General features: G+C 42.0%; 1 protein-coding gene across 7 annotated transcripts in view; it reads left to right on the top strand.

Annotated features, from left to right (window-relative positions):
* atp8a1 (ATPase phospholipid transporting 8A1) overlaps positions 1-13,697 on the top strand; it is a 118,493-nt gene that overhangs the window by 76,624 nt on the left and 28,172 nt on the right. For all 7 annotated transcript variants that reach the window (XR_003981468.1, XM_030396704.1, XM_030396702.1 and 4 more), the window contains 3 exons: positions 2,321-2,493; positions 4,135-4,318; positions 7,086-7,196. Coding sequence is in view for 6 of the 7 variants with exons in the window: in XM_030396704.1 (XP_030252564.1) it covers positions 2,321-2,493; positions 4,135-4,318; positions 7,086-7,196 (468 nt within the window). In the remaining variant the exon portion in view is untranslated. The remainder of the gene's footprint in view (positions 1-2,320; positions 2,494-4,134; positions 4,319-7,085; positions 7,197-13,697) is intronic.

Genomic DNA, 13,697 nt, shown 5'->3' with positions numbered 1-13,697 from the left:
CTATCACTGATTCTGACCTGTACTTCTCTCTCTTTCTCACACACACACACACACACACACACACACACACACACACACACACACACACACAAGCCTGCCCCCTGCTCACCATCTCGTGCTGTTTTACAGACCCCATCAGGGATGGTTAAGTCCTGGCAGCTGCTTTCTGCTTGTATCCTCTTGCTCAGTTTCTCTCCTCTGTTAATCCATCATCTCTCTCTGTGCGTGTCTCTCACTCGCCTTCCCTCGCTTTGTGAAACGTAAAGCCCCTTTCTCCAAATATTTCCTTTAAGCTGGGGTTTCAGAGTTTTGTTATGCCAAGCAAACGTTGCCTGGTCCCCCTGGTACAATCTGACGGGTTTGACATATCTGACCCCGGCACCAGGCCGGACCCCCCCCCCCCCACCCACTGCTGTTAATAGCCACCATTTTTTTTAATGATTACAGCTGTTTGAGCATCTGCTTGGCACATTAGACCCGATGCATTGAATCATAACATGCATCATGCTTTGTATCTGTCCATTTAGGTCTCTCCTTCTGTTATTTTTTAAACGTTATTTTACTGTTTGCATTTGGACATTTGCTGAAAACTACCAAACCACCGTGAAGGATCTGATTTTATTGCTTCTATAAAGTTTTCATACTTCTGAAGCCGGTTTATATGTAACTTTAAAAAAAAAAAAAAATACATGGAATAACTGTCCCTTATAAAATGTTTCCTGCATGAATAGAAATTGTCTTTATTTCCTGATGGTTTCACCATCTGTGGGAAAGATGATTGAATGATGAATACAATGATGATCTCACCACTCCACACATAGTCCACATGCCACACTATACCCAGACAGCAAATCCTCAGTCTCATATTTATGGATTTTCATCATCACACACCATCAAAGCTGTATATATTATATAGGCAAACACAATCCACTCTCAGATGTGTAATCACCTCAGAGCCACGGTCTGAGTGTAATAAGCATGGGAAACACAACAAATATCTTAAATATCAAGAGCAGCTGCTGTGCAGCAGGATGAGCAAGTAGAGTGAACAGATCTGTCTCCTCTGGTTAACGCTGATGTGAATTAGAGAATGGACGAATATTTAGAGTCCCAAAGGAAAAAATATCTTCTTGATGTAAGAATTGTCGTCAAATAAGCAGTGAAGCAAATTTCAATATTTGATAACATTATTTTGTTGAGTTGTGAACTTATAATGTTCACACTCAGAGAAATCTGTTATTTTATTCAAGGTAACGGTGAGTTTCATTTGGTTGTCGGCGTCTGTAACTTCTGGCGAAACGTCAGATAACACATCAGAGAGTGAGGGAGGAAGTAAACATCACAGAAAACTTGTTCTCGTCCATGAATGTTTCTGCCAGAGTAACGTCAGATAGATTAGCATCAGCTGCTGGTTGTTGAACAATGAAGACAGCAACTCCCATGATCCCACACTACAACATCATCATCCAACTACGTCTTTCGATTTCAGTGTTTAGATTGAGAGACCCCTAGTGGCAGAAATTACATACTGTGCATTGAATGTACAAATGGCTTTTTACTGTTTTAAATGAAACTTTTAAAATGGATTTTACAGTCGAGGAGGAAGACTTTGTTGTGGGATTAGCTGGTATATGAAATATCAATCTAATTGAAGATTGCAGGCCGGGTGCCTCACTGTAGTTCAGTATCATCAGTGTCATTCACATTGTCCCTGACGTTATATCACAGTCCTCACGTGTAAATGAAAAGAAAAAGACATTTACGGCTAACAAAAACATTCAAGGAGTTTAAGCCCAGAAACTACTTTGGGTCTGAGACCAAAGAACTCAAGAAGTTGACAAATGGCAGAAAAGTGAAAGTGAACATGAACCAGTGAAATGTTGCTAATGAAGCGCAGGAAGTATTTTCATGTTTTTATTGTCTTATACTCCATCAGTGCAAAGTTATCTGTCGTCACAGAATATCTCAATTTACTTTACAAACACATGAATCTGTTATTCATCGACGTTGATGTGCGCTTAATTAATTTTGCCAGGATAACAAATGGTGTTTTTATAATAACTGTATGATATTTTTATGTCCGTTAACAAGTTGTCGTGTACTTTAAAATAATTGATTCAAAACAAACAAACCATCTTAAACAACTTTACTGATTTACAAGTCAATAAATCTTAATCTTGCACACTAGATGTTTGAATAGTTAACCAGCAGGGTAAAAATAGCTAACATTATCTAAAAACAGCAACTGTACCTCTAAAGGCTTGAAATTATTATGACTAATTACTCTAATTAAACTAACACTCAGGACGTGTTTTCACAGAGAACAAGGGAGACGCTCAGCCACCACTGTGGAATGCTGGGAGATGCCCTCTACAAGGAGAATGACTTTGCTCTCATTATTGACGGGAAGACTCTCAAATACGCCCTCACATTCGGAGTGCGACAGTACTTCCTGGACCTCGCCCTGTCCTGTAAAGCTGTCATATGCTGCAGGTAAGATTTACTCCTGAAACAGTAAAAAAAAAAATCCCAGGACAATAAATTCCGCTGACCACAGTGACAGACCGAAGACTGTGTTGTTATTGCAAAGACTTTACGTACCAAATCTATTTCTGCGCTCTAAAAATAATCTTGTAAGTTAGTAGTTTGAGTGAATTGTGTTCAAACACTTGTATAGAATACTGTCCACTACTCACAGTGTGAAGTCGTTTTCTGTCAGACCAACAGCAACAACAAATAGGTGTTAATTTTATAATGGTACAAAACAGAGGTAGTAGAAGGTAAGTCGTGTTGGGCATATTTTCTTAAAACGTACTTTAATTGAATTAGAAGCTCCACGGTTGAACGACAGAGTATAACGTCTTCGACACAAAGGTCACTGACTATTTTTATAGCAGCAATTTAAAAAGTGTGTTACTTGTAAATTTAAATGGCAACTTTCAACATTATGCAGGTCCGCTGTTGACCTGCCCAGACCACATAAATAATAGGAAGTACTTAAGTACTCAAGCAACCATGACGGGGTCTGGGCCCAGAACTCAGCACCCTCGTTTTTTAGAACAACAGCAAACCTTATGACTCAGTGCGTTACGTCAAAAAAAAATGTATTTATTTTTCCCTCCACCTCTACCTGCCGTCGCCTCGCGCACACTCTGCAGGCACTGAGAGATTCTGGGAGATGAATAGGGCCTCTTAAACCGCGGAGAACATAAACATTAACAGTTTCACAGCTTAAGACGTGCAGTTTATGACATCATCTCTGGAGACTCTCTGTACTGTACACTATCCCCGAACCTCTGGTGCATTAAGAGGAAGCGCCTGTGTGGGAGGCTACAAACTTTTCTGTCAGTGAGGGCTTAAAGTCAAGTTCCAAGTCTTGTAAATGAAGAGTTATAAGTTATAGTAAGTAATGATTGGCAAGTTATTAATGTCTTACAACTCTACCGGTTATGCATTTTCATATTGTGTTGAAGTTTTTTATGTTTCGTTGATTTACAACATGGGTTTAGAGGTAGTAAACTTTCTATAGGTGCTGTTGACAGACATGTGCTTCCTGCTATATACACGGTGTCATCAGCTGCTACACCTGACAGCAGCTTCACCATGTAGATCTCACCTCCCTTCACACATTTGCCTCGTCTGATCCGCAGGAGTTATTAGTGCGGAGACAGAGAGTTGATCCCTCACTGGCTTCCCACCATCAAACCACGTCTATTACACTCAAGCCAAGTCACTGCCACTGCTGCTAGGGATTAAAAGTAGACATTACAATCACTTCTTCCCTTCGACACCTGGGCTCTGGCTCTTTATGAGCAAAATGGCGTTGTGTTTATTTTGTGGGTGTTAACAGTTTGGCACGACTGTCTGCAACCTTCAAGCTACTATAATCTAAAGCCAAGTGCTGGTCTGGAGAGTTGATATTATTTCATGCACACCCAAATTATACTTTCCAAGACAGAGAAAGTAGGAAATAGAATTTCCTGCAGAACACATTCCTGAGTGACACGTAGTCTCTCGGCTACTCTTCATTATAACGCATGTTGTGTGTTACCTCATTCTGTACACCATCCTGTATAATGTACTTGTATCAGTTTTACGGATTGTGTAATATCCCCCGTGCTTCCCCCCTTCCAGGGTATCACCTCTTCAGAAGTCAGAGGTGGTGGAGATGGTAAAGAAGCAGGTGAAGGTGATCACGCTGGCCATCGGTGACGGTGCTAATGACGTCGGAATGATCCAGACAGCTCATGTCGGTGTGGGAATCTCAGGCAACGAGGGCCTGCAGGCCGCAAACTCCTCCGACTACTCGATTGCCCAGGTGAGCATGATGGTGATGGAAGTTGGAGATGGAAAAGTGGAAACTTTACCAGTTACTGTTTGAATTAAAGTGCAATGAATTAACGTTTGTAAAGTAACTGACAGATTTATGTCAGAATCTTTGACATTCTTGTTGATCCTGGCAGCCTTGTGACCAAAAAACAGTATGAACACCACCGCTGCCTGTTGTACGGACTATTTTTCTTTATTCAAACACTGCTATTTGCAGAATGCTTAGTGATGAGGAGGCTGACCTATCTTTTGCACAGGAGATTAATAACTAGGACTAAAATGCATGTAATCCTAAAGTTAACAGATTCCTGTCATTCCTTTGTGATGATCTGTCTTCGTATTAGTAATCCCGCAGCAGGATGTAGCTCGTTGCATGAAATGTTACTCAACAGGCCAGATGTTCTGCTGCTGTACCACCAGACTACAGAGCAGCTTTTTCCCCCTCAGACTGTAAGATTCAATTCATCATGAGCACTTTGCCATAAAAAATAGCTCTAATTTTCAGAATCCACCCAGTGAAAGGCATCAAGAATAACCATACAGAAATAGCCAATCTTCATGCTGATGGTCGTGTTTCCTTATGTAGGTCATAGAGGCATCAGTACCACTTTAAAACTCCTTTTGTCACGTTTAAGTCTCTCTAAACTGCTTATATGATATGAAAACCTTCCAGACTGGATCAAGAGAGACATATACTGTGTAAATTAAACACTGACGTTTATTTTGGAATAAAGATATTCACACGTTGACACATTACCAAAAGTATGCACATGAAATAAAAACCTTAAGACGCTTCAGCCGCGTTAAAGCTTGATTCTGATCGACACATGTTTTCTTTGAAGCTGCAGGTGCTTGTCCTCAATCTGGCAGCGACCGGCGTATCTGCGCCCAGTTCTCTCTCTGGAAGTCAGATTCCACAAATTGTCTCTCCTGTTATTGTCTGCTCAAGTGTAATATGTGTTAGTGATAGCATGGCACATTGTCCTGAGTAACAATAGGTCATATGTCTGTCAGGGCATGAGCTTAGACAGTGAAGCAGTAACACCTGTAAAACAGGCATCTGGTGACACCCCACTCCCAACATGACTATACAGAAACACATCCCAGCAAAGCGCTACTTACTGTAAGTTCCTGTAACCAGTTTGCATGAAACCCTGCATCGATATGTGATACGCATAAGCAACAAAAGCCATAGAGGTCCTGCACAATGACTGCTTCTACACAGCACACTCAGTACATCATGTTTCTATTACAGCTACAGGGCTTGAGAGTATGGGAAACCAGGAGCTGACTGAAACACAGAACACTCTCTGTGCTTCAGTGTGCAATTACCGTTCAAGAGACTTGGGTTTGTCTTAAGTGCCCCCTTCAATCGGCCCGACATGTAAAAGTGTATATCTTTCAAAGACAGGTGGCCTCTTATAATCCATTTAGGTTGTGTCCCGCCATCAAATTAAATTACACCTCCAGACTTTCAGTGGTGTTTTCCATATATTGGCGTAACGGTACATTAACCGTAATTTGCGGACTGCAAACTGAAATCAATCCCTCGGAAGTTGTGTAACTTGTTTTCCTATCCCCGTTCATGATTTATATTAATGTTGCAGAGTCTCAGAAGAGCTTCTCGCTGCTGTAGATTATTGAGGAGCTAGTTTCTAAGATTTAGTACTTGAAAGCTCAGAGTTATCTGTGTGCAGAGTGAAGAGGCTCTGGGCTGAGGCACCTCTGCCCTCCATCTGTCATCAGCTCAGCTCCGCGTTAACTGATGTTTGATTCGACCATTCGATGGGGTCAGACAGACCGGGGAGCAGCCAGCGTGCTGTCAGTTTACCAAAGAATACTGCAAAGAAGTAGTCAAGTAAACAAAAAACAAGTTTAATTCTACTCTTCTTTTGTCTGACTCTGGTTTCTGGGGCATTTTTCCTTTTGTCAGATTAGAAGAGGATGCAGTGCAGTTTAGATTTATTTATTTAACTCATCGTTCATGTATGTTTGAAAACTCTCTGATAGTTAGAGCTGAAATGATAAGTTGATTAATCAATTATTCAATTGCAGTTGTTGGAGACATTTTGCAGGCAAAGTGTCGAAAATGTGTTGGTTCCAACTTCTTAAATGTGTGAATTTGCTGCTTTTCTTCATTATTTATGAAAGTAAATGAAGAGAAGATAAAAGACAAGTAAACAAATCTGTTTAAATTGAAGATGACTTCTACTTCTTTTTAATTGCAGTGTGGTTTGACATTTTAAGAACAGTCCTTTTTTTGTCAAATAGCAAGAGGATGCTAGTGTGCTTTGTTTCAGTAATTTACTGGCATCTCAGATGAAATGGTTGCCTCGAGGTTCTGCTCCAGTGTCATCACACTTATCAGCCAGAAATAGCGCTGAAATTGTAAGTTCACCACAGGCCCTAAATCGGTGGTACAATTATAAAGCCATTTAACTATTATCCCAAGTCCCCGGAGACCAATATCTCTGTATGAACTCCTCCATTTCAACAACTTTAAAGCTCTCCTAAGCTCACAATCTCGGAGTTAAAATTTCTGGAATGTGTTAGCGAGAGCTTTGTCCACAATGCCTCATCAGTCCTCTCTGCCGGGGGATGACAAAACGCTGCTGCTTTCTTTAATCTCGAAGTTCCTGCTGTAACTGCTTTAGTGATCACTGATTATGAGGAGCCATTAGACAGTGTACTGTACACAGACCTATTCCTATTCATTCATCTCGCCGTTTTCCTCCATTTACTCCCCTCCCACACAGTTCAAATACTTGAAGAATCTGCTGCTCGTCCACGGAGCCTGGAATTACAACCGCGTGGCCAAGTGTATCCTGTACTGCTTCTACAAGAACATTGTCCTCTACATCATTGAGGTGAGTCTCACGCAGTAGCTCTCAGGACTGAGAGTCAAGCAATGAACCAGATCTGAATGCAAAGCATTGAGGTTTTTCCACATGACATGATTGGGTAAAGGCAAAGATTCCTTGTTAGAGTTTCCATGTTTGTGTTTCTGTTGACTGGCCCTTCACATTACCTGCCAGTTTGTGTAGCTCCCGGGGAAACGGTTTGAGTTTTGACGTATCTGGACAGAATATACGCAAACAAACAGGCACGCTCGCAGACACACACACACACACACACACACACTCGGTAATGAAGGGAAACTATACTTAATTAACTGGAGGTCTGCCTTCAGGAAATCCTCGCCAGGTACTGGATCCTTAGAATGCATGAATCCACACAGCTCATCCGAACAAACCTTTAAAAGAGTACTAACCATTTTCTGCCACAAAATTACAAGATATGCATTTTTACCATTTTACACAAACAGCCTTTAACATTGGAAACACTAAAGGAGTAAAAGCAGGACGCTTATTTACGCGTGTATTCACAGAGAACAAAAATGTCTCCTTGTTCTGTTTCTTAAACTTGCGCAGATCTAAAAAATACAACGTGTTTTAGACCTCGTGATTTGATAGATAATCCGATAATATTTAATTTATCGCACAGTTTGCCAACGTACAGTTGAGAAGAGAAATCAAAACGTTGAATTGTTTACTCACTATTATCTCTAAGTCGATCAAAAGATGAACTGTTATGATTATCAGTTAATTGTTTCAGTCGTTTTTCAAGCAAAAATGATTGAAAAATGCAAATGTGCACGTTTTAGCTTCTTATATGTAAGTTGTTGCCAGCCTAAGTGCTCTCGTGTTGTGAAAGAGAGTAAATGACTCACAGCTTTCCTCTTCGCTTTGTCGTCCTTTTGATAACCATTTTTAAACAAAGTTCCCGGTCAGCGGGTTTTGAAGTGTATTGAAGAACAGTCATGGATAGAATAGGTTTTAAACTGTTTATTGAGTTAAAGAAGCACTGTGAAGACTGGTGAGCATTTTTCACATTTTGTTAACTAAACAATGAATCGATTAATTGTGAAAATAACTGGCAGATTAATCGATCATGAAAATAATCTTTAGTTTCAGCCCTACTGATTATTACAGTTGTTAAACTGGAGTATTTGCTCTGGATGGTAAACCATAAGCAGGTAGTGAATGCTGTTCAAAGCTTGGATATTAATGGATGCTGGTTAGGAAGATCTGTTGGCCGTGCGGTAGGTTTGATGGCATTTGACAGATACCAGACCCGGTACTGATTGCAGGTTCAGAGCTATAACCACGAATGACCAGACAGGTTAAGTGCTTCCTATCAGCAGCAGCTTTATCATCGAGGGTGCTCAGACGTTTTGATCTAGCGGCCGTGGTCTGAAGCGAGGAGCAACGCTGGATTTGCATCTTCTTAAAAAGTCTGAATCGGTGTTTATTCACAAACCAACTATCAAGACGTTTTAATGGAGATAAAGGAAGGAACTTTATAGCTCGCTTTGGCTTTGCAAAACAGCATTTATAAAAGCGATAAAAACAATATATGACATGCACTAAGAACAGAACACAAGAGACCAGATGTAGTAACAAGTGATTTACACACTTCCTCTTCCTTTGCGCTGTGAAGACGGGACAATCTTCCGATCTTCAGAGTGCTCCCCGGCCGTGCTGTGCAGTGGCCGCAGAAGGATCAGCCACATGTTTTTAAAACATCATCACCACATAACCTGTCAGGGAAATATGAGCGCTTTAAAATGATTTTGTGTTCATCCTCCTTCCGTGACACTTGACCTCTGATCCCCTCTCTCGTCCTCATTCTGGTTTATACACCATGGAGAATCAGTTGACTACCTTTTACATTCCAGCGCGTCTGCTTCTGGCTTATTGTGACCTGAAGTAAAAGAGGGCACTCGAGTACTTTTTTTTTCCAGGCACTGCGACTGTTTGATCGTACTACACTTTTCCAGAAAAGGTAAAAATACAAGTTATAAATGCGGATCCAAAGTCAAATTCAATTTGCAGCAGATTTAATTTTCTGTCTGTCAAAAACATGACGTATAACATTTCATCTCTGCTGGAATGTTGATTTCATTTAATCTTCATCCCTGTTTTTAAACATGAGTGAACTTTTCAACGTTTCATTCGCTCAGAAGAGGTGATGTAAAATGTATATACAACATATATTCATGAATATGCAAACTCTTCTTTTACACTCTTATTTTTTCCTCTCTGACCTTCATTTGAATCCTAAATGGACCTTTATGTTCACTGGTGGACACAAGCGAGGTGCCTTCATGTTTTCCAGTGGAAAAAACATAATTAACTGAGTATAAACAGAGATACAAAGATAATATAGAATCTTATCTTCACCAGAGTTTGTAACTATGTCACTGCAGATAAATCTTGACTTTCTGCACGCTGCCCCGCCTCGCACAGCTGGTGCCCTTTTAGTTTTTTTCCGCCCCTGCCCCCTTAAACATCCCGGTTCAAAATTCCCCTTAACCTTATTTATGCATTTTTTTTTGTCAACCGCAGCTTCTCTTTGAAACACACCAGGTCTCTTTTCAAAGCAGATCTTTTCCTACAACCAGAACGTAACATCTATAGTTCTGTCTGCAGGCCGAGCTTCTTTCTAGCACACCTTTTGTTACTCCCTTTCAGAAAACATAACTATCCCCCCTCCCCCCCTCGTGCTGCGCTCCTTCAGGGGATTCAAGCAGATAATGGGACATTTCTTCACTCTTTGGCTGCTTCGATATTTCAAATGTCCCTGTTTTGTGAGGCCCTGACATCTAACACAGCAGCAACCCCAGGGTATGGCTAAAAGCTGCGTTTGTTGCGCTAATAGGTTTACTTTTGTGACCGCGTGTTTTTCTCGTCGACTCCCAGGCTACCTTGCAAGGAGAGAATCAAGGACCTCGACAGGAATTTCAACTTTTTTGTTCACTGCACCATTGTCTGGTACAGTGTGTGTTACGATTTGAATACCGGGACTTGGAGACTCTGTGTTTAAGCCTCTTTTCGTCTCCCTCTCCTTCCACTCTGTCTTTGGTTCTTTTTAAGAGACATAGAGTAGGAGGGTGAAGGCTTCTGCGGCTATTGTGGGAGACGTGAATGTGAGCGCAACTTAGTCTGAGGCTCTTGGAACAGTTGTGTGATCATTCAGGATTTTCTGTGACTCACTGAAGGTTAATTGTGAGTCAGAAAGTAAGACTGCTGCTCCGGCGGATGATTGACTGACAGCTGGAACTGCTTCACAGCGTTTCCTCTGGCTTTGCCCAAAATGCTGATTATGGTTGGCATTCCTTTTCCTAATCAGTTTGAGAACAGTTCAAGCATGGTCACAGTTGAAACACGATTAACTAATTAAACAAGGCTGTCATAATTAATCAGATATTTTTGAAACAATGCGGCCCAGTGCTTAATGAACATTAAGTAGAATTCATAACTCCTACTTTGTGACAAATTACACTATTAGCTAGAGAAGGGTGTGAAAAGAATCGAATTCAGACACATTCAAGCTAAGAGGCCTTTCCAAAGGAAGCCATGGCAACTTAATTCAAATGGCCGATCCAGCTGGCCACTCGTGTTTGATTGACACATTGCCAGGGTGCTACAGAGGGGGCTGATGGACAAGTGGCATTTATGAGGCAATTACATGAAAGCTCATTCAGCTCGGCTCAGTGTAGTCAGAGGCGGCTCGGAGCTGCCGAGCAAAGCTTGCCGACCATCGCGCGCTGAATGAAGCCAAAGAGGCCGAGCCTGGCATTGTTGAGGCAGCTTGTGTTTGTAGCTCCACATATTTCCAGCATATTTATCAGCTCCCTCTTTATGTCCCTCTTTATTCTTTGCTTGCTTTGTGCATGAATTCCATTAGCAACTCTGCAGAACTAAGCTTAAGAGTATCAGGACTCACATTGTTGGGGACAAATGTCATGCTCCCCCCCCTCCCCTCCAACCCATAGCCACTTCTAGACGAGGCCCTGCCGAGCAGCCTCGGAATCAATGATTTTTTGATTCGCTGATGAATATGCAAGAAGTCTTCTTATCGGCTAGCCGTTGCCCAATCCCCCTTTTCTCATCCTCCCGCTTCCCTCCATTACTGTTTTTCATGATGTGCAGTCGGGGAGAGAGGCCAGCCACACCCCTCCGCTGAGTGGCACTCAATGAGGAGAAGAAAAGGGGAAGAAAAATCCTGCCTGGTACTTCCCCTAATGAGCAAATCAATGCATCTGTCCCTCAAGAGAGGAGAGAGGGAGAAAGAGAGAAGAGCTATTGGGACCCCGAGGACCAGGCCAAAACACTCACACAGAAGCAGTTACCACATGCTTTGAATAGGAGCCTTTTTTAACTTAGCACAACAATATATCAGCTCAGAGCCTCTCATTGGGCAGAGCTGTAATTAATTCAGCAGTTTGACCTACCCGCTAGCCTCTCGTTACCATCGCTTGAGCCACGCTAATGGTTGAACCTGCCTCATGGCTTCGGCTTCAACATCACATAACCCATAGCAACGGCTCTCTGAAGGTATTTTCCTGCAAGCCAAGACCCAAAACGCCCAGAAAAAACCATTCTCGCAGTGCCAACAGATGTACTGTACACCTTCTGATTCTCATGGTTAGAGAGCCACATGGTCATCCCACATGAATGTGAAAACAGGCCCCCTCTTTATAAAAGAAACAACATCATGGTAGAGTGCACCTGATGGAGTGGAGGGTGGGATCAGTGATGGGTGGGTGTGGCAGAAAGGGGAGGTGAGGGGCAGGGTGTGGGGGGGGGGGGCACACACATAAACACTGGCTTCATCTATAGGCAGCCACCCCCTCCCACCCCCAACCAAGAGAATGAAGGAAGGGGGGGTTAAAGACATTTGTTTTCATGCATACTCTTATACGATTAAATGGGAAGGGCCAGAAGCAGATTGGTACTGGTCGTGTAGAGAGTGGCAGCAGCGGGTGGGGCCCTCAAATAGGCTTTGTCCCAATCTGAGAATTTGTAGCAGTTCATGCCTTCATAATGAAGTTAAATGAAGCGAGGAAATGCTTGGTAGGCCACGGCCAAAACACGGCACCCCTGATGTTCTCCTGACAGATTTGGCGCGAGCGAGAGACGATTCTGGACCTCGAAGTGTCAAACAGAAACACAGAGAGGAGAAACTTCTGATTCCCACAAACGGTTTTACTCCAGGATCTGTCAGACAAATCCGATAATTCACACGCAACAGTTTTCCTACTAGATACTGTACATCAGCCTGAGGTGGGAAGTAGGAAAGTACAAATAGTTGGTTTTTAAAATGTATCTGTACTTTACTTGAGTTAAATTTTTCTGACAATTTTTTACTTTTACTCCCTGCATTTTAACACAGGTATCAGTACTTTCCACTCCTTACAATTTCAAAACAGGCCTTTTACTTTAGTTTAAATGCATTTGAGGGGAATTATCTTATTTTTGCGTCACACCACTTTCCCAACATCACAAGACTGATTTCAACCTAGACGTAGCAAGACCAGATGACGTGGTGTGTTAGTGTCTCATATCTGCAGAGACCTTGTTTTTTTGCTATTCACCAAACACTTAACACACCCAAAATGTCAGTGTTTGACGACCAGAGACAGAGATTAACTGATTCTACCATAGAGTTTAATTAAGCTGAATCAGTACTTCTACTTTTACACAAGTATCGGCACTTTTACTTCAGTAAAGAATGTGTGTACTTTTGCCACCTCTGATATTAACGGCTCTACTGGCATGCAATGTAGTTAATTCCGAATACCCGGCTCCTGGTTTTAGAGGCATTTTTAAGTTAAGATAAGTCCGACCATTCAAGATACGGTGATAAGCCTCATGTCAAGCCAGCATGTGGTTTACATTACCCCTGTCTGCCTTTCCTTACACGATATATCAAAGTCCCCATCATTCAGAGTCCCACAGCTCTGACTTTGCCCCCATATCTCACCTCCTCTGTCACCCACTTGTCTTCAGGTAGATCAAGGAGGGAAATAGTGGGCTGATATATGTTGGTAGGTAATCCTGTGATGAATCCAGTCCACTATTTGCATCGTGGAGGTTTCGGGGGTTTCTGGAGGTCTAGGCTTTCCCACTGTCACTCATTTGTTCCTGATTTGTTGTGTTGTGGCCTCTTGCCTTTCCTGGGTTTGAAACCTGGCTAAGTTAGACGAATGAGACGTTGATCATGGGTCAGCACTTCAAACAAACCCGCTCATGTTTTGTTTGTATTTTGTCATTGAAAGGAAACAGTTATTTTTCCTCTTTCACTCCTAAAACAATCGTTATTGTAAGATGCATCATCTTTACGATCATTTTTTAAGATATATAAGAGAAGCTGCTCACTCATTGTGTAAGAGGCCCTGCTGTCTCTCTATGAAGTCTCTGTTGTCATAAGACAGTGAAGAATGTGGTGTGACAGAAGAAATGGATTGTTAGTCTGTAGACACGGTGAGCCAGTCTCAAATCTGATAATGGTAACCGCTCACC

Source organism: Sparus aurata, chromosome 18 (genome assembly GCF_900880675.1).
Source record: "Sparus aurata chromosome 18, fSpaAur1.1, whole genome shotgun sequence".
Lineage (NCBI taxonomy): Eukaryota > Metazoa > Chordata > Actinopteri > Spariformes > Sparidae > Sparus > Sparus aurata.
This window is presented reverse-complemented; position numbering and strand designations above follow the sequence as displayed.